General features: G+C 47.1%; 1 protein-coding gene across 8 annotated transcripts in view; it reads left to right on the top strand.

The window, feature by feature from the left end:
* Positions 1-20,955, top strand: part of PTPN3 (protein tyrosine phosphatase non-receptor type 3) — a 1,864,164-nt gene that overhangs the window by 1,234,513 nt on the left and 608,696 nt on the right. For all 8 annotated transcript variants that reach the window (XM_086965368.1, XM_086965363.1, XM_086965366.1 and 5 more), the window contains one exon: positions 16,403-16,604. In XM_086965368.1, coding sequence (XP_086821494.1) covers positions 16,403-16,604 — 202 coding nt within the window. The remainder of the gene's footprint in view (positions 1-16,402; positions 16,605-20,955) is intronic.

Here is a 20,955-nt window from a genome sequence, read left to right on the forward strand (position 1 = left end):
GTGACTGAATGGGTGTGGGAATGTCTGAATGGGTGTAAGTGGTATTGTGCGTGTCTGAATCGGTCTGTGAGTGGATGTGATAGTGTCTAAAAGGTTTGTTAGGGTGTATCGGTGTCTGAGTGGGTATATCAGTGAGTGTGAGAGTATTTGAATGGATCTGTGAACAGGTACGTGAATGTCTGAGTAGGTATTTGAGTGGGTGCATAAGTGTCTTGAGTGGGTGTGTGAGTAGGCACACTAGTGTCTGAGTGGGTCTGTGAGTACCTGAATGGTTTTGTGTACGGGTATATGAGTAGGTGCATAAATGTTTAAGAGGGTCGGTGAGTGGTTGCATAAGTGGTTTTGTAAGTGAATGAGTGTCTGAGTGCGTCTAAGTGGATGAGACAGTGTCTCGGTGGGTGTGAATGGGTCTGTGAGTGGTTGTGATAGTGTCAGAGGGGGTCTGTGGGTGGGTATAAGAATGTCTGAATGGGTCTTCGAATTGGTGTGACAGTGTGTGAAAGGTCTGAGTGGGTGTGTCAGTGTCTGAGTGGGCCTTTCAGTTGGTGCCTAAATGTCTATGGGGGTCTGTCAGTGGGTACATGAGTCTGAGTAGGTTTGTGGTAAATAAAGTATTACCCTGTCATAATTTCTATAAATAAACAAAGGGTCATGCATTAAATAAGAGGGTCGGTGAGTGGTTGCATAAGTGGTTTTGTAAGTGAATGAGTGTCTGAGTGCGTCTAAGTGGATGAGACAGTGTCTCGGTGGGTGTGAATGGGTCTGTGAGTGGTTGTGATAGTGTCAGAGGGGGTCTGTGGGTGGGTATAAGAATGTCTGAATGGGTCTTCGAATTGGTGTGACAGTGTGTGAAAGGTCTGAGTGGGTGTGTCAGTGTCTGAGTGGGCCTTTCAGTTGGTGCCTAAATGTCTAAGGGGGTCTGTCAGTGGGTACATGAGTCTGAGTAGGTTTGTGGTAAATAAAGTATTACCCTGTCATAATTTCTATAAATAAACAAAGGGTCATGCATTAAATGAGAGGCAGAGTCCGTGGTGTCCGATTCAAAAGGGCTTTATTTCAATAACTCGAGTTAGGGGAGAATCGGTTCCACCACCACTAAGGTTCAGGAAGGGTCTTCTAAACTTTATTTACAGAGTACAATATTTATACATTCAATCTCGTACATAGGGAGGAGCGCTCCAGGCAGAGCAAGAGAAAGAGAGATAAGAGCATGTGGGCGTGCATGAGGGCGTACACTTGAGGAGTCATAGGTGAGTCATAGGTGGGTGGATGCATGGAGGGGGGTTGCATGGCCAGCTGGAACTTTGCCCTACTTGTGTGCGCAACTTGATCATGACGTGCAACTGACGTGTAACTGGGGGGAGCTGACTTTCGGTCTAGTAGGGAGGCCTTCAGTGTCAGGGCGACCAGCACGTCTGGTATTATCTGATATCTTAAGTCCGGGGATGTATCATCTGAAGCAAAGGTCGCTCATCACCAAGAGCCGGTGTGGGCATATATTTCTTCGTTCATTGCGTGGGGGCCGTGGGCTTTCTACGGATGCGAGCTCTGCAAATCACTTAAACGGAGACAGAAAGGCTAGGCCCTATCTCTGCAGACGGGTTCTGTTTACCTTCTTCACCTGGCAGGAATGTGATTCTGTAGAGCAAGCAGATAACTGTTGTGCAAAATACTGTCTTGGCACCCCGTGCCTCTCTCGGCTGAGCCAGAAGTATGCGAGGTCAGGGATACGTAGCTGCAGCTCTCAGAGTGTCTGGAGCCATGAAACCCTAATTCGGAGACTGGCTCAGGCTGAGCCACAAAATGGGTTCATCTCGATTTTAAAAGTGCACAATGCAAACACATGGGCCTCAATGCAAAATTAACGTTTCTTTCATGGGAGACTTGATGACTGGCATCCTAGTGCAGGACGTAAATGCAGAGGCCTCATTATTCAGGCCACTAAGGGAAAATGCATGGGTGACATGCACATACACTAAACGTTGGGTACACGCAGGGGACATATTGGTCATGTAAAATTTCATTTTCCTCAGGTTTGTGAGTGGATACATGAGTGTCTGAGTGAGTCTCAAAGTCGGCCTATGAGTCTTTGAGTAGCTGTGTGTGTTTGAATGGGTCTGTAAGTGGGTATGTAAGTGTCTGAGTCGGTCCGAGAGTGGGTACATGAGTGTCTTAGTGGGTCTGTGAGTGGGTGTGTGTCTGGGTCTTTGTGGTTACAAAAGTGTCTGAGTGGGTCTGTAAGTGCATGGTTTTCTGAGTGAGTCTGTGGGTGGCTATGACAGTGTCTGAGTGGGTGTGTGAGTAAGTGTGTGAGTGCCTGAGTGGGTCTGTTAGTGGGTGCGCAAGTGTCTGAGTGGATCTGTGAGTAGGTGCTCAAGTTTCTGAGTAGGTCTGTAAGTAACTGGATTGGTATGAGTGGGTGCATAAATGTTTGAATGGGTCAGTGCGTGAATGAGTGTCTGAGTGGGTCTGTAATTGGGTGTGATAGTGTCGGAGTGAGTCTGTGTGTGAGTGGGTGCATCCGTGTTTGAGTGGGTGTGTGAATGTCTGAGTGGGTCTGTGAGTAGCTGTGCGAGTATCTGAATGGTGCTGTGAGTGATTGAGTGAGTGGGTCTGTCAGTGGGTACATGAGTCTCTGAGTGGGTCTGTGCGTGGATGCATGAATGTAAGAGTGAGTCTCTGAGAGGGTGCTTAAGTATCTGAGTAGGTCTGTGAGTGGGTGTGTATGTCTGAGTGGGTTTGTAAATGCATGAGTGTCTGAATGGGTCTGTGAGTGGGTGCACAAGTGTCTGAGTGGGTGCAAACGTGTTTGAGTGGGCCTGTACATTTCTGAGTGAGTCTGTGAGTGGCTGTGGCAGTGTCTGAGTGGGTATGTGAGTAGGTGTGACAGTGTCTGAAAGGTGGGCTCGGGTGTCCATGTGTAAATGGGCCAGTCAGTGGGTGTGAGAGTGTCTGAGTGGGTACACACGTTTCTGAGTGGGTCTATGAGTGGGTGCCCGAGTGTCTGAGTGTGTGTGTGAGTGGGTCTGTGAGTAGGTGCACAAGTGTCTGAGTAGGTTGGTGAATATTTGAATGGGTATGTGAGTGTGTGCATATATGTGTGAGTGGGTCAGTGAGTGGGTGTGTAAGTGTCTTAGTGGGTCTGTAAGTGAATGAGTGTATGAGTGGGTCTGTAAGTGAGTGCATCAGTGTTTGAGTGGGTGTGGGAGTTGGTATGTGAGTGTCTGAGTGGGTTTGTGAGTGGGTGCATGAGTGTCTAAGCAGGTCTGTGAGTAGCTGTGCGAGTGTCTGAATGGGTCTGTGAATGATTGCGCAAGTGTGAGTGGGCCTGTCAGTAGATGCCTACGTGTCTAAGCGGGTCTGTAAGTGGGTACATGATTCTCTGAATGAGTCTGTGAGTGGATGCATGACTATATGAGCGAGTCTCTAAGTGAGTCTGTGAGTAACTGTGTGACTGTCTAAACAGGTCTGTGAGTGATTGCATTAGTATTTGAGTGGGTCTTGAGTTAGTGCATGAGTTTCTGAGTGAGTGTGTGAGTGGCTGTGACAGTGTCTGAGTGGGCCTGTGAGTGGGTACATGAGTGTCTGAGTTGGTCTGAGAGTGGGTATGTGAGTGTTTAAATGAGTATATGAGTGAGTGTGAAAGTGTCTGAGTGAATGAGTATTTGAGTGGGTCTGTAAGTGGATGTGACAGTGTCCGAGTGGGTCTGTGTCTGAGTGGGTGCATCAGTGTTTCAGTGGGTGTGTGAGTTGGTATGTGAGTGTCTAAGTGGGTTTGTGAGTGGGTGCATGAGAGTCTGAGCAGGTCTGTGAGTAGCTGTGCGAGTGCCTGAATGTGTCTGTGAGTGATTGCGTAAGTGTGAGTGGGTCTGTCAGTAGGTACCTAAGTGTCTAAGTGGGTCTGTAAATGGGTACATGATTCTCTGAATGAGTCTGTGAGTGGATGCATGACTGTATGAGTGGGTCTCTGAGTGGGTGGTGAGTCTCTAAGTGAGTCTGGGAGTAACTGTGTGACTGTCTAAATGGGTCTAAATGGGTCTGTGAGTGATTGCATAAGTATTTGTGTGGGTCTTGAGTTGGTGCATGAGTTTCTGAGTGTGTCTGTGAGTGGCTGTGACAGTGTCTGAGTAGGTGTGTGAGTGTCTGAGTGGGTCTGTGAGTGGGTGTGCGAGTGTCTGAGTGGGTCAGTGAGTGGGTACATGAGTGTCTGAGTTGATCTGAGAGTGGGTATGTGAGTGTCTAAATGAGTATATGAGTGAGTGCGAAAGTGTCTGAGTAGGTCTGTAAGTGCATGCCTGTTTGAGTGGGTATGTGTGTGGGTGTGACAGTGTTTGAAAGGTCTGTGGGTAGGGGTGTCCAAGTGTGAGTGGGCCTGTCTGGGTGTGAGAGTGTCTGAGTGGGTACACACATTTCTGGGTTGGCTTGTGAGTGGGTGTGTGTGAGTGTCTGGGTGGGTCTGTGAGTGGCTGCCCAAGTGGGTGAGTGGGTCTGTGAATAGGTGTATACGTGGGTCTGTGAGTGGGTGCACAGATGTCTGAGTGGGTCTGGGAGTGTGTACAAAAGTGTCTGAGTAGGTCTGTGAGTAAGTGCATGAGTGGGTGCTTGAGTGCCTGATAAGGTCTATCAGTGGGCATGAGAGTGAATGGGTTTCTCAGTGGCTGCATGTGTCTAAGTAAGTGTTTGAGTGTGTTTTTTTTATGGCAGAATTCCCGAATCCGGCATGGAGTTACACAGGACCTGTGCTGAGCATAGCTTCAGATTTACAAATTCTCCCCTGTGGGGAAAAACATTTCTAGGCTTTTTGTTGCCCTTTAAGGGTCTATCACAGACCCCTAAATTGCACCCAAAAGGTCAGGGTACCTTTACCCTGCACCCTTCCACTTCATTTCATGTTTAATCTTGCTACCGGGGACCATTCCCCAAAGTCTAAAATGGCAGCCACAACTTTCTACTCATATTACGGCCAGCCAATCACTGCATTCCGGTTGGCGCGTGGACTCACAACCGCATAAAGGTTTTGCAAAGTGTTCACGCCTTTATATATACAAATTTGTTTTTCCTTTAATATCTCAGAAATTACTTAACAGATTTACATCAAATCACAAAAAAAGGTTGCTTTCTGGACCAAGATCTACCTTTCTACCAAATTTGATGTAATTCGTTCAGCTGTTCGGGCTGTAGCCGCGTCTAAATCTCTATGTGAATTATTATGGGAAACACACTTGTTTTGATTTCCTCTCCTTTTCCTCGGCCCCCGCTTGATGAATGACCCCAAAACTTTCCATGCCCAATACAACGCAGCATAACACATGGTTGGGAAGATTTCATGAAGATTCATCAGATGGCACTAGAGTTGTTGGCAAGTCAAAAAAACACTTTTCCTAGGGAAATGAAGACCTAGTAATATATATGTTTAATATTCACTGAAAAACCAAAGGTTACAGGGATATTATAGTTAGGAAAAAAAAACACAAAAAACCTTTGAAATACAGGGACCTTTTAGTTAGCCTCAGATTTTACACGCACAAAACCATAGAAATTCAGCACTGATTATCTGAGCTGAGCTAATTGTAATTTACACCCCTGCAATGCAGTGCTTATGACCTCACATATTACATCACTCATGACATGGTCCTAGATATCACTGATGACATCTCAAATGAAATCACTGATGTTATCATCCAGTGAGTGTAAGTGTTCTGAAAACGTTTCAGAGACTTAAAGATGTATAGTAAGCTACTGCACAAGTTAAATTACTATTCTTTCTGTACTACTGAGTGGTACTATTTCTAACATATATCATTGGAGTGGCTGTGACTGTATGAATCTGTGTGTGAGGGGTTGTCTTAGTGACTGTATGGGCCTTTGAGTGGATGTATGAATGGCTTTATGGGTGAATGAGTGGGTGTGTGAGTAGCTGTATGGGTGAGTGGCTCTGTGAGTGTCTGTATTGGTGAGCAAGTTGGTGCGCGAGTGGTTGTATGGGTGGGTGAATTGCTGTGTGGGTTCACCGCCAGCCTTCCCCTGTGTGCTGCTCCTCCTTGTCTTCAAAATGGTTGGAGTGTGGATTGTGTGTCATAGCTTTGTGTTTTGGGCCAGATAGCGTGCAAGAAACCATGGCATTGACAGGGACTTTAAAGTACCTAATGTGGACATTATTTGGGTTGCCCAGAGAGGATTATAGTGTCATCAGTTGATGGCTTTGGTTGAAAGTATTGTGGATTTCCAACATCCAGACCTCCTGATTGTGAAGTGTAGTGGCAATGACCTAGGCACACTGACTAAGGTAGAACTGGAAATCCTAATGGACGAAAAATAAAATGGTAATGAAGTTAATTCATTACCATTTTATTTTAGTCAGCCTGTCCTGAACCGTGTGTCAGGACGGTGTAGGGCCTGCTGAGTCGTAGCTGTGCTGGGCTGTCTGTGTGCTAGTTTATAGTGTGCATGTCACTTTGGCCGGCCATCTTGCGACAGCCAGCATGACATGCACACTGTGAGAGCCTGCAGTAGTGTACAGTGTCCTCGAAGCGCCAAGATAGGCCGTTCTCTTCAATTCTAGCACTGTGCTCATGCTGATTAACAGCATGTGGGCAGTGCCAGGATTGGTTAAATAGGTTAGCTGGGGCCCTGGACGTGGTTTCAGGAAGTGAACTTCAACGGAGCAAGGTGTATTTGTCTGCGCAACCAGGTAAGTGACTTTTTATTTATATATTTTTTTTATTTATTTATTTTACGCATCCGCCATCCACTCCCATAGTTGCCAGCCACCACTGTGTACCACAATAATTTAGTCATGGACATGGACGGTATATATAAAAAAAAATGGAGTTCATTTGACAGAGAAGGAAAACATAGTATTCCACAACACCTTGAAATACTGCATCCTGTTTTATGTGTAGTTATCATCTACACACCATAGAGACAAAAGCTCTTTTTAGAGCCACCCTTTTTTCAAAATCCCCTGAGCCCAATTTAGTTAATTCCGGGAGGGGGCGCACAGCCCATCTTCCTGTGCCATATTCAGCCCCAGGGCCCACATCTCCAAGGGCTTGATTTATTAATCTGGGAAGAGGGCTGCGCGGGGCCCTCCTCAAGATGTATGTGGCCCTGGAGATCCCATCCATCATTTATGGGGAGGGGGTTCACACGGCCTCCCCAGGGCCGGCACACATACTGTTTCCCAGGAAGCCCACCCGCACCATCAGGAAAAGTTGGAGCAAACACAAAGTGTGCTCCCAGTGGGCAGGAGCTTTAAAAGTGCTTCTGCCGACTGGGAGCAGCCTTGAGATGTTTCCCTGTCGAAACTGATGTGGGCAGGGAAACAGGTCAACAGATTCCTCTCGAAGGGAGGGAGCAGCATCAATAGCCATACAGTGCGCCTCTCCTTTATAATATATAGGCCCCTGGGGATGGGGTCCCCAGGGCCTAATGGGGCTCAGGGAGGGGTGCTGCGTGCCCCCCTCCATTTATTAATTATTCCCCTCTGGGGGATGGGGTTCCTTGGGCCTAACAGGTCTCATAGGAGGTGGCTACGCGGCCTCCTCCACTTTATAATGTAATGTGGTCCCGGAAATTGGGTCTCTGGGGCTAATTAATGGTCGGGGAGGGATGTATGTCCCCATCCCTTTAATACATATGTACATATACGGCCAAAGGGTATGTGTGTAGCATGGAGTTGGCAGCCTGCGGGAATTAGAAGCAGGGCGTGGCTGCAAGACTTGCCCTGCGGCTCACCCCATGCCATGCACGGCCAAAGGCAGTGTGCTACGTGGGGTTGGCTGCTTCTGCATGCCTGCCTGTGGGGAGTTGGGTGCAGAGCCTGGCCTCAAGTAAGGCTTTCAGCCAACCCCACACCATGCGCAATGAAAGGCCATGCTCATCATGGGGTTAGGGCCCGTGGGGTGGGGGGCTTAGCTGGCTTAGAGTGGGTTCGCCACAGGGTCTGGCCCTCGGCCAGGCCTTTTGTCAATCCTCTTCTGTCCAGGGGCAAAGACTGTGTGCAGCGTGGGGTTGGCTGCATTTGGAAGTTTTGCTTGAGGGTCTAGCCGCAGAGTTTACTCTGTGCCACACTGTTTGAATACAGTGAAAATTTCATGAGAAACACACCATAGAGTATTAAAAAGTCTCTATCTGAAAGAAACAGTTAGTTATAGAGTCCTTACCTTAGAATTACCCCCTGGCGTCCGGCTGGATACTAAACTTTTTTGTCAGCAGTGCCACTTCGCGTCAGAAGGTGGCGTCAGTCGACTCTGCATTCGTCGTGGTCGCCTGAATGCCATCACAGTAGCTACATAGACTCCGCCGTCGCTCACTAACATCACTTCTTTATTTTTCTGCGCAAGCAAGCGCACATCCAGAGAGAGCGGTACCTCCAGTCACGTTTTGACTAAGTCTTTCGGGTCAGGTAAGTCGAAGCACAAAAAGAAGTCGAAGAAGCATCGTCGCTCTTTGACTTCTCCCTGTCCGTTGGCCGACGCAGCGAGGGATGCAGGTTGTGCCCCTTCCACGGCTCCACTTGCGGAGCCCGTAGGGTCAGCTCCGGGTTTTCCCCCATGACCGTGACGGGGAGCGACCACTGCCCAACTGCATCAGTTTTACGTAGCGATGCACGCCATCTTTGGGCAGCCCGACTCCGCCGGCGCCTTCGAGCCCTGTGGACGCCGCTGGGGGCCCTGGGCCTTCGGTACCGGCGTCTTTGACCTCAGTGCCGCAGGGTCCCCTTGGACCCATGCTGGGATCCGGAACGGCGCCAGTCGACCTTGTTACTCCTTCCCCGGCGCCGATTCCACCAGCATCACGTCCGCAACGGGCGTCAGCTGTGTCCCTCCGTCGTCCACCCTGACCTCCACCTCGAGGTAGAAATGTAGTTGTACTGGTGTTGACCGACGTCGGATCCGACGCCGCCTTGTACTTTTGTGCTCCTGTTCTAACCGGGCTCTTTGAGACCAGAATGGCAGACAGAGGATTGTTAGAAGGACTGGGAGGCGTCTGGGGACCCTTTAACTGACCAGTTGGTTATGAACAGGACTGGAGAGAGGAACTTGGGGAAGTCAGTTGTCTGGATACCTCACCAGACCTTGGCATGTCTCCTCCTACCGTGGCTACGGAGGAGGGAGCGTCATACGCAGTGGTGTTGCGTAGGGTGGCCGAGGATCTCCACCTCAAGCTACTTACAGTGGCAGTCAGAACCAACTTCCTGACAGAGAGCTGTCAGGAGGCAGTGAGCTCTTCGGAGCCCCTGCGGCCGTTTAACGAAGCCCTCGCGGACATCCTTTTGGGCACCTGGTCCAGGCCCAATACACGGGGCTCCTGTGGACAGGATTATTGCCCGACACCACCGCCCAACCCCGGGCGACTCCACTTTCCTCCTCGAAACACTCCACCCCGAGAGCTTGGTGGTCCAAGCCTCCACCTCCAAAGACGCCATTCCCTAATGCACCACCCAATAGGGAATCTTACAAGCTGGAGCACCTTGTGGTCGGTAAACACTGCATGTCTTTTGGGCCGTTACACCCACTTCGTGTGGGAAACGGTTGTGCAAGTGCTGCCTCAGTGCCCGGAGGAGACCCAGGCCGTACTTTCTCGAGCAGTTGCCGAAGGGAGAGACGCAGCGAAGTTTACCATCCGCTGTCGACTGTATACCGCTGACTCACTGGGCAGGATGATTTCCACTTCAGTTGCCCTTTGACGCTACGCCTGGTTGAGGTTGACTGGTTTTCCTGGAGATGTCCATTCCACTCTTATGGACATGCCCTTTGATGGCTGTCGCCTTTTCGGCGACAAGGCAGACCACTCGCTGGAGTGCTTTAGGATTTTGGGTTACTGCCAGGTCTTTGAGCCTCTCCACCACCTGCCCAGCGCAGTCTGTCATTCTCCCCTTTCGTGGATATGGAAGGGGAGGCCCACCAAGTACCCCCAGAGCCACAGGCCTGTGCAAGCTGTTTAGCCTCTGCGCGGCTGGGGAAGTGGGAACCAGCGACATGGTTCTGGGAGTCAGCGGGCGGGCCAGTCCACGACAGCCCCCTCTGCAGCAGCTCCAAACCCTCCTAGTCCGACCTTTCAGGGCCACCAAATGCCAGTGGGCGGCAGGATTCACCATCACCTCCCCCACTGGCGCACCATCACGTCGGACAGGTGCGTTTTGCAAATAGTGCGAAGGGGCTACTCCCTTCCCTTCAAGACTACCCCTGCATCCATGCCACCTCAGTACCATCGCATGTCGGAGGATCATCTGGCCCTTCTCCGACAGGAAGTTTCGGCACTCTTGGCCAAGGGAGCCATCAAGCTTGTTCCAGCCCCAGAAGTAGGTCGTAGTTGCTATTCCCACTACTTTCTGGTGCCCAAAAAGGACAAAGGCCTGCGTCCTATCTTGGATCTCAGGAACGTCAACTGCTTTCTCTGGAAGGAGAAGTTCAAAATGTTGACGCTCGCTAAGGTCTTGTCTGCTCTCAACCCAGGAAACTGGATGGTAGCGTTGGACTTGCAGAATGCTTAATTTCACATCCCCGTCCTGCCGGTCCACCGGCGTTACCTGCGGTTCACGGTAGGCCACTAGCACTTTCAGTTTACCGTGCTCCCCTTTGTCCTTACCAGTGCCCCTCAGGAGTTCACCGAAAATTTGGCGGTGGTCGCAGCTCATCTGCGCAGATCAGGGGTTCCAGTCTTCCCCTATCTTGACGACTGGCTTTTAAAGGCCGGCTCGTCCCAGGCTGTAGTCTCTCACCTCCCGACTACGGCTGACCTCCACCATTTGCTGAGGTTCTCAATCAACGTGCCGAAGTCACACCGACTCCCTCTCAGAAGCTCCTCTTCATCGGATCGGTTCTGGACACGACACAGTTTTGGGTTTATCCTCCCGAACACCGAATCCGGGATATTCGGGCTATGATTCTGATCTTTCAGCCTCTATCCTGGGTTTCGGTCAGGATGACCCTCAGGCTGCTGGATCTGATGGCCTCCTGCATCCTTCTGGTGGACCATGCTAGATGGCATTTGCGGGCTCTGCAGTGGGAGCTGAAGTTCCAGGGGGCACAACATCAGGGGAATCTGTCCGATTGCATCCAGATTTCAGAGGGTCCTGCACACCAATTGCAGTGGTGGCTCACTAACGAGGATTGGGTCAGCAGCAGATCCCTCTCCCTTTCCTAGCCAGAGTTCACAGTGGTGAATGATGTATCACTTCCTTGGATGGAGAGGCCACATGGGGAGGCAGAGATCAGAGGCCTCTGGTTTCTGGCAGAGTCCAGGCTCCACATCAACCTTCTGGAGCTACGGGCGATTAGTCTTATACTAGCATTCCTTCTCCCTGTCCAGGAAAGAGTGGTGCAGGTGTTTGTTAACAAACAACACCTCTGACATTTGGTACTGCAACAAACAAGGCGGTTGGGGTCGTGGACTCTGTCAGGAGGCCCTTCGCCTCTGGACATGGTTGGAACATCAGGGTCTATCCCTGGTGGTTCAACACCTGACAGGTTCCCTGAATGCCAGGGCGGACAAACTTGGCTGCAGGTGCATGATGGATCACAAATGGAATCTTCACTCTGAGGTGGTGCAAGGGCTCTTTCAGCAGTGGGGAGAGCCTTGGTTAGATCTGTTTGCCACCGAAGAGAACGTGCAATGTTAGCAGTTCTGCATGTTGTAATTTCCAAGGCTGGACTCGCCTGGCGACGCTTTTCGTCGCAAGTGGAGTTGCGGTCTGTTGTACGTCTTTTCGCCTATACCACTTCTGCCCAGAGTGCTGAAGAAGATCAGGTGCGACCGTCCCAAGTCATTCTTGTGGCTCCGGATTGGGCACGAAGAGTCTGGTATCCTGAGCTGCTCAACATGGCCATCGATCCTCTGATCTTCTGTCTCAGCAGCAGGCGACGGTCCTCCATCGGAACCTGTCCAGCCTCCACCTCCTTGCATGCAGATTGAGCGTCGGCAGTTGACGTTGTCTGACCGGCCTGCCGAAGTCTGTGATGTAACCTTGGCAGCCAGGCGTCCCTCCACTAAGACGGTATACGCTTACAGATGGAACACATTTGTGGCATGGTGCACATAAAAGGCTGTGGATCCCCTTTCTGCCCCTCTTTCTAAGGTTCTCTTGTTCCTCATTTCTTTGGCCCAGCAGGGCTCTGCTCTGAACACTCTAAAGAGCTACCTCTCGGCCATTTCAGCGTCCCTTAGGCTTCCAGATCAGCCTTCTCTTTTCAAGCCTCCTGTTGTAAATAGATTCCTTAAGGGTATTACTCATCTTTTTCCTCCTATTTCCTTCGTAATGCCTCAGTGGGACTTGAACTTGGTTCTTACCTACCTCATGTGCGGCACCTTTGAGCCACTACTTAACTGTCCTCTCAGACTTCTCACTTTGAAAACTACCTTTCTGGTGGCCATCTCCTCTGCCCGCAGGGTGAGTTAGCTACACGCTCTTTCTTCCAAGCCTCCCTTTCTGGCTGTCCATCCGGACAAAGTCGTCCTTAGAACTAGGCCTTCCTTTCTTCCCAAGGTGGTTACGTCTTTCCACATTGGCCAAACCATCACTTTTCCCACCTTCTTTCCGCCTCTGCCTTCTTCAAAAGAGGAAGAGAGGCTCCACCGCCTGGATCCAAAACGTGTGCTTTCCTTCTACTTGGATCGCATCAAACAATTCCGGGTGAATGACTAGCTCTTTGTTGGTTATGTGGGCGCTTAGAAAGGTCGGCTGTGCACAAACGGACCATCTCCAGGTGGGTTGTTCTGTGCATCAAAGCCTGCTACTCTTTGGCAAAAAAAGAGCTCTAGTGGGGCTGGGCGCCCATTCCACCTGGGTGACAGCAGCTACTACTGCTTTGGGACGAAGAGTCTCCCTAAATTACATCTACCAGGCAGCTACGTTGGCATCGCGGCACATGTTCACCAAACACTACTGCCTAGACAGCCAAGTCCAAAGAGACGGCTTCTTTGGCCATTCTGTTCTCCAGGTCTTCACAGACCCACCTCCGGGGTTGGTGTTGATGGGGTATCTATTCTAAGGTAAGAAATCTATAACTAACTGTTACTTTCAGATGAGCAAGTTACTTACCTTCGGTAACAATATATCTGTAAGAAACATAGGTTAGTTAGAGATTCCTTACCGCCCCACCCATTCTCCCCTTTCTGATAACTGACTTCTAGGGTTAAGGACTTCCTTTCAGGGCCCTAGTTTTGTGCACCAGTTGTCAGTGCCTTGAATGGCTCTGCGCTTCTGGTGTGGAAAGTCTTGTACAGAACTGACGGTGCACAAGAGGGCGGCGTCTATTTAGCTACCACAACGTCATCCTGGCGACCACGACGACGAACGTAGAGTCGACCGAAGCCACCTTCCGACGCACAGGGCTACTGCTGATGAAAATCTTTCCAGATCCTGTCTGACGCCTGGGGGTAATTCTAAGGTAAGTAATCTATAACTAACCTATGTTTCTTACAGATATATTGTTACCAAAGGTAAGTAACTTGCTCACTAAGAACAGTGTACATTCTGGGCAATACTTGTCAAAAAAGACACTATTCGCTTAAAATAAACAAGGTCTAAAGGTGCTAAAGATTATACTACCTGCAGTCTTTTTACTGTGGTGAAACATTTACAGACAGCCCATCTTCTGAAGAAAAATCAAAACATGTACATAGGTTAGTACCTGGTGCACACAGTCTTCTATGTGAAGTAGATTTGTCATGCTGAGATGATTCTTTTTAATAACTCAAGGCTGCTTACAATACTACGCATCTCCTACATAGAGTCTTTGCCCTGTTGGAAACTTTTTCTGCAGAACCAAAAAAAACTTGTGTAGAACATACTGGACACAAGTTGTCAACTGTCATCTGTAACATGTTCAGTACCTCTACTCAACTATGATGCATTAGAAGCACGCGTTTTATAAGTACTTACATCCATTATCTGGACACAGGCTGTACAAAATATGGTAGAGAAGTAATTTGGTAGTTATCATCTATTGCGTAAACTGTAAAGCAAAATAACACACTCATTGGATGATGTAATCAGTGATGATGTGATCAATGATGTCGTGAGATGTCATCAGTGATGTCACAAATGATGTCATAGAACATGTCATTATTGATGTAATATGTGAGGTCTTTAGCCGTGCATTTAAGTCTCTAGGATTTCCAACATGTCTTGTTCTTCGGAGTCTTCAATCATGATGTATATCCTGATGTTACTGTGTTGGGAATGGCAGTCTGCACCTCCCGCCCTGCCCTCCAGAAAACATGGCTATTCTGCTAAGTCCTGTACCTGCTGATGCAGGTCCGAAGTCCGGGGCTGTAATTTCTGCAATGTTTTTTGTGACTGAGTGACCATTTCTGCCAATCACTTGTCGTCACGCAGTAGAACAACGTCAATGGCAATAGTGTTTACCTTAGCTTCAAGGGTCACTCTACGTGTCTCTGTGGCCTTCAGAATTGTGTCTAGCTTGTTTGGCTCAGTCTCAGTATTTTCTACTGTAGCGGGATCATTGTTCCCTTTTGACGAATGATCTCCTGCCATAGCTAGCTTTAGTCTGCTCATTTTGTGCAGGATTGTCTCTCACGCTCGCTAGACATTTCCAGCTATCACTCAGTAAAGGGATTACAAAAGGGATGTCCGCTCTTTTGAATATAGGTAAGATCGCACCCAGAGCCTGATCATGCCAGGCCCACTTACTGCCACTCAGCAACTGTAGAATAGGATACGCCTGTGACAGCAGTCCGCACAGCCATACTACATGGGTGGCCCTGGCTAATTCTGTGTGGTGGGTGGCAGCCAGCATGGTGCATCAGAGGAGGACCCAATCAAGCCTCCAGGCACATCAGGATTGCCCCGTCCTCTAAATCATATGCAGTTAAATCCACCAGAACAGGGGGGAGGGGCAGTGTGTGAGGGCATCTGGATTGTGTGAGGAGGTAAGTAGAGGTGGGGGGTCAGACCTGCTTTTAACTGTTAACTTCATTCATGGTGTATGTAAGTAGTGGTACAGCATGACCAACCTGGGTCCAGGAAGAACACATCCAGTCCTCATACCTGTGATGTGCGCTGTCATAAATGAAACACAGGAGTAGTTGACTACCAATATGCTGGTTACAGAGCCACCCTCTACCCCCCAATGCTGTTGGGAGGTAACTTTCTGCCCTGCACAACCCTCATTTTCAGCAAGATAGCCAAGGGCAGAGCACCGCTCTCTTTATCCCAATCAGGAATGAGACACAAGTGTGTGAGGTGCAAGGAGATGTGAAAGGGAAAGGTGCACTATGTGGAACAGCTCTTATTGGGAGTTACTGCTCTTGCGAAGCTTACCGGCGTTTAGTGTCAACCTTTACTCCAGTCACGATGTCTTGCGGCTGTTAGGAAAATATGTCTGCACTCAATTGAGGTTTTAAGTTAGTGTTTTTCCCTTTCTACTCTCTTTTCATTTGTGCATGTATCCCAGTACCAGAAGGTCCAGCTAGTAGGCCTAGTAGACCTAAGAAATGATTGATAACCTACAAGGATCATAAGGGCCCAAGGCAACCTGGAGATGCAGCCTGCTGCTAATTGGGCTAGCCCTGTCGGTATTGCAAGAACTGAACAAAGAATGGCAGCTAGGGAACCTGCTTTAAGCACCACCTGTAATAAACACTGAGGCCCACTTCTGTAGAGCTGCTACCAGATGGCCAAACATCAAAACATTCAATTATAATAAATACAAAACAAAAATTAAGATTATAGCGAAAAGAGGCACCAGATTAACAAAGCAAACAGGTAAGTCCTTTGTTTTTTGTATCTTTTGTTCTTGTTACTCGTTAGTTAAAGCAACAAATGCAGCCAACATGTTTTGCCCAATCATGGGCTTCCTCAGGGCTTGATTAAAATACAATAGTCTTGAGTCGTAAATGGAGTATTGACGAAGTGAGCAAAGTCAAAACCATGTACGTCAGGCCAGTATTTTTGTCGTACAGGCCTGTGTTCTGCAGTAACAGTATCCAGCATCAAAGTGTGTAGTAAACAACAGGATCCTCAGCTGCAGGTAAAGAGCACCAGGGATGCCTGGACTTACTTCATGGTGACAGTTTTGCGCAGGTCTAGCCACAAGACACTGCCCTCCAACAATCTGTGCTGCTGGGCAGAACCTGCCTCGCCCTTGCAGGGGCCTTTCGCCCTCAACAGGAATCCGATTTCTGGAGCTCTGGGATTCCAGCTCACCTAAAACCTGTTTGCATGTTGACCTTTGCCAAGCCTTTGTCTAAGATATTGTAATACTAAGTACACTAGGCAGATGACCTTGTGGTAAATATCATTTTGATTGGGAAATTAATGTCATTTGCCATTCATTAGATGCTCAAGGATCCATATTTAATTTTACACGTAGCCATTTCATTTTGTGCGGAAGTAGTGATCCTCTGTGCCTTTTCATGTTCTTTTTTTTTTTAGGTATGGGTCGGAAAACAGCCCAACAGAGAAATGTTTGACCCACTCGCAGACTAACTCCTTGTCACATTCTCCAAATGGAGTGCGGAATCTTTCTTCTGGGTCTCACCCGCTGGACGGGGTGGATAAACAGTTCTTGGAGACATACGACAATGTTAAAAAAGGGAGTCTCACAGAAGATTCAAATATGTACTACTTTGATAAGGTATGTTGGATAACAACATTCCACATCATAATTGTTGCGGTATATTAACAACTCTAAATCTTGACAGTGAACTCATCATATTTGCAGTGGGCGAAAGTGACTAATTTCCTTGTGGCAAAGGTGTTTGTATACCGATAGAAAATGGAAGGGAATACATTCGTTTTCACAGTGTTCTCACCATTAACTTCTTTGGTGGCGGCTTGATGGTCACCAATGAGTTATAAGATTCTAGAGCATGTTTAGTAAACAGTTACGTCTCTGCTTATGTCAGTTTCATTTTGATCCAGTGTTGTGCTACATGATTTTCACACATTCCCATACAAATTGATACTTGTTATGCCTCACACCAAAATACTATGCGTTAGGATTGAATGGGGCTTTCAGTTCAATCCAATCCAGTTAAATAATTTTGAGAACCAACTCACCTGTTATTATAGAAAAATATATTTTCAAAGGTTTGGGATAATAGACATCATATGTTAACGAAGTGTACTTGCAGCATAATTCCCATAATTGAAATCTTGGTGACTTACAAATAACGAAAGGTATGGGATTTCTCCTTTTACTCAGCAGGGTTTTTTGTTTGTTTGATGTATGTGCGTTTTAGGAACAATGCTTCATCATTTCTTACGATTTGGATCACCTGGGGCAAAGTTGGATGTACAGGTTTGCTGCAGTACTGACATAATGGTGCATGGTTTCTGCAGTAATAACATAACAGTGAGGGGCTTCAACAGGAGCATTAAGTGGCATGGGGACATTTTGGAGAGCCTGCAAAGTATGTTTAAGGACGTTTCTAAAACATTCTATGTTGTAAGGGTGGACCTGCTGTCACAGCAGGATGGTCAGGTCCTCTACATCTATCTTCAGATATTGTGCCTGCGTTGGTAAATATTGAGTGATGCCAGTTAGTCTGTGGGCCTGCCACCTTCCTCTTCAAGACACTGAACAGTTGTGTGGTTCGACTTCTAACTTTTGTTGGCCATGGCCTTGGCCGGCAGTGTCGGTGAATTGAGGGCTCTTTGAATTCAGCTCCCATTCATAGTGTCCTACCCAAGTAATTGTGTCTTTGAATCTCTTGTTTTTTGTAATTAGCCACCTTTCTGGCAAAAGTGCTATCTGCGTTTCACACGAGCCACTCCACCACTAAAGAGAATGAGGGACTGCATAGACTGAATCCCCAATGTGAAATATCGTATTGCATTGATAGCACTAAACAGGACAGATATGATTATCAAATCTTTAGGCAAGGCAGGGAGCAAACAGACCTTTTCACATTAGGCTATCCTCTTTTTTTTAATTTTTTATTGGGAATATAAGTGCAAATACAATAAGTATAAAACATTAATGATAAAATCCGGACATAAAAAGATTCTCTGACAAGTCGCAAATGGACAATACGATAGATACTGCGACATTATATAAATACTCAGATAACACAATATGACTAAAACAAATTCATAATAATTACATCTTATTACCAATTCATAAAAGTTTGATCTTCAACAGGTAATCAAATACTAATAAACTCTAAAAAAATAGCATTTCAATTATACTGTTACAGCTTAGATATCCTCCAGTCTGTGACTGGGGCCCAGAGCTTTCTTCCAAAGTCCCGAGTTCTTATTCCCTTTAGTTCGTACAGGGCAGACTCAATATTATGAATTCCGAGCATCCTAGTGAGCCACATTTGGAAGGAAGGAGCCACACTATCCTTCCAACCAGCCGAAATTAAAAGCCTAAGCACAGCCACAGATATAAAAATCAATGCTTCTTCCTCTTTTCCGAGTTTTAAGTTAGAATCCGTGCCCAGGATCATTAGGGTAGGGGATAGATCGATGTTATGACCTAGCAGCCCCTCCCAAAATTTTTCAATTTCTTTCTTAACCGGAGTTAAGAGATTGCAATTACAAAACATATGTAATAGGTCTGATTGACCATTCCCACACCTTGGACACGAATCATCCGTCCTGACCCCCATGGGAATAATTTCACTGTTGTATAGTACAGGTTAAATACTGTCTTATAGTGCTGAGCCCTTAAGTTTGTGGCTCTGAAAATCTTTTTATTCAATAATAGGGCCTGATCAACATCTATATCTGGATTTCCCAATTTCCTTGCCCAGGCTACCTCAGTCTTGTCCACATCATCTTTGATCTCAGAAATAAGAATGTTATACAAGGTCCTAATTTTCCTGCACCTATAGTCAGAGCGTCCAATATGGGACAGATATCAGGAGGTAGCAATTTTGGTCTCTGAGCCTTCATTATGGGTACTATTTGGGTATAAACAAACCAGTGGTTATCTGGGATTCCATATCTGTTTTGTATGGCTTCAAAACTTACTACTCCCTCTCCATCCATTAATTGCCCAAGGGATTTAATACCCAGCTCTCCCCATATTTTAAAGGTCCTATCTTCTTCTATTGCTGAGAGGAGGCTGGATTTATAAATATGTAAATATGGATTAATATTTGGGATATTGCAATGCTTTCTACAAGCCGTCCAAACTCTCCAAACACCATCAATGATCTTATATCTTGCCTTCTTGAAGAATCTACGATCAGTTTCACATAACATTAGCCCCAGTGCCTTTCTTCCTAACAATAACTCAAATATGGATGGAGGACGTTCGATGTCTAAAGTTAGGTCGTTGAAATATGTCTGAGACTGGAAAAGCACTGTCATTCGTGTCAGCAGGCAGGTCCAATGAAACATCGTTAAATTAGGGAGAGACAGACCTCCCCTATCTTTCGGAAGGGACAACAAATTGGTGGATCATCTTACCTTCCCAAATTGCCAGATGAATTTGATAAAAGTTGATTCCAGATTCGCAATAATTTTCTCCTCCAGAAATAATGGGATGGCTCGAAATAGATATAAGATCTTAGGAAACATTGTCATTTTGACAGCGTTCACCCTCCCAATCAAGGACAAATGCAGCCCGTCCCACCTTTTCAAATCAGATTTAATTGATTTGATAAGTGGAGTATAATTTTCCTCCACAATTTTCTCTACCAAAGCATTAATTGTCACCCCAAGATAAACTGCTGCTTCTACAAATCTAGAATCAACTTTCGCGATGTTTTTTGTGCAAATGATCTGAGTCTTCGATTCATTTAATAGGTATCCTGACCTAGCACCAAATTTTTTCGTCAGTTCTGACAGGACCTCTATTGCCTGCTGGGGATCAGAAGAGAATACCGCAATGTCGTCCGCGTAAGCTAGGACTTTGTTTTCATAACCGTTAAAGATTACTGGTCTTAACCTTGGACACCCTAGTATAGCCTGGATTGGCGGATCAATAGGTAGGGAGAAAAGGATCGAAGAGCACGGGCATCCCTGACGGGTTTCTCTCCTTATAGGAAACAAATTCGATTTCTCCCCCATAATCGTCACACTAGCGACTGGGTCTTGGTACATCGCCCTTAGTGCCGTAATGGTTTTCTGTCCAAACCCTCTTCCTGCTAAAATATCCCAAAGATAGCTCCAGACCACACGGTCAAATGCCTTCTCTGCGTCGAGCAGGATCATGGCCATCTCCCCTCCCGTAGCAGCATGGGCATCAAATAGAGCTATGGCTCTACTGGTGTGATCCGTCGTGCCACGTCCGGGGACGAACCCATGCTGCCAAGGGTAGACAAGACCGCCTATGATCCTACCCAACCTCATAGCCCAAATCTTCGAGTACAGCTTAGTGTCGGAGTTGATAAGTGAGATAGGTCTATATGACCCCGGGTTCTCCCTGGGTTTCCCTTTTTTGTGGAAAATAATGATGTTAGTCTCCTTCCATGAGTCTGGAGTTTGGCCTGAACATACTATCCTGTTAAAGAGATCTACAAGGAGGTTAATAATTTCGGATTCTATACTCTTATAAACCTCCAGAGGAATGCCATCGGGTCCTGCAGCCTTCCCTGAGGCCAGCTCGTGTAAGGCAGTCATAACCTCCAATTGAGTGATGTCCTTATCTAGTTCTTCTTGTAATAATGTATCTAGGCGCAGTCCTTGATCTTCAATAATACCCTGTTGGTCGTTATCTCTATTCTCCTCATCGTATAATCTTTGATAGAAGTCTCTAAAAACTTGTAAAATATCATTAGTTTCTGTAAATTCGTTACCCCTTTCCACAATCTTTGAAATTACATTTTTAGACCTCTATTGTCTCAAGCGGAGAGCAAGGGCTCTACCACCATGTTCACCTGTTTCATAGCGGTTGGATCTAGTAGCTTGATACTCCCCTAGCGCCTTTTGAGTGATCAATTTCTGTAGTTCTGCCTTAGTAGCAGAAAGGGTATTATAACTATTGCTTCCGTCCCCACCTGATGCTATAATCTTAACATGCTCTTCTTCGA

Source organism: Lissotriton vulgaris, chromosome 4_1 (assembly GCF_964263255.1).
Source record: "Lissotriton vulgaris chromosome 4_1, aLisVul1.2, whole genome shotgun sequence".
NCBI lineage: Eukaryota > Metazoa > Chordata > Amphibia > Caudata > Salamandridae > Lissotriton > Lissotriton vulgaris.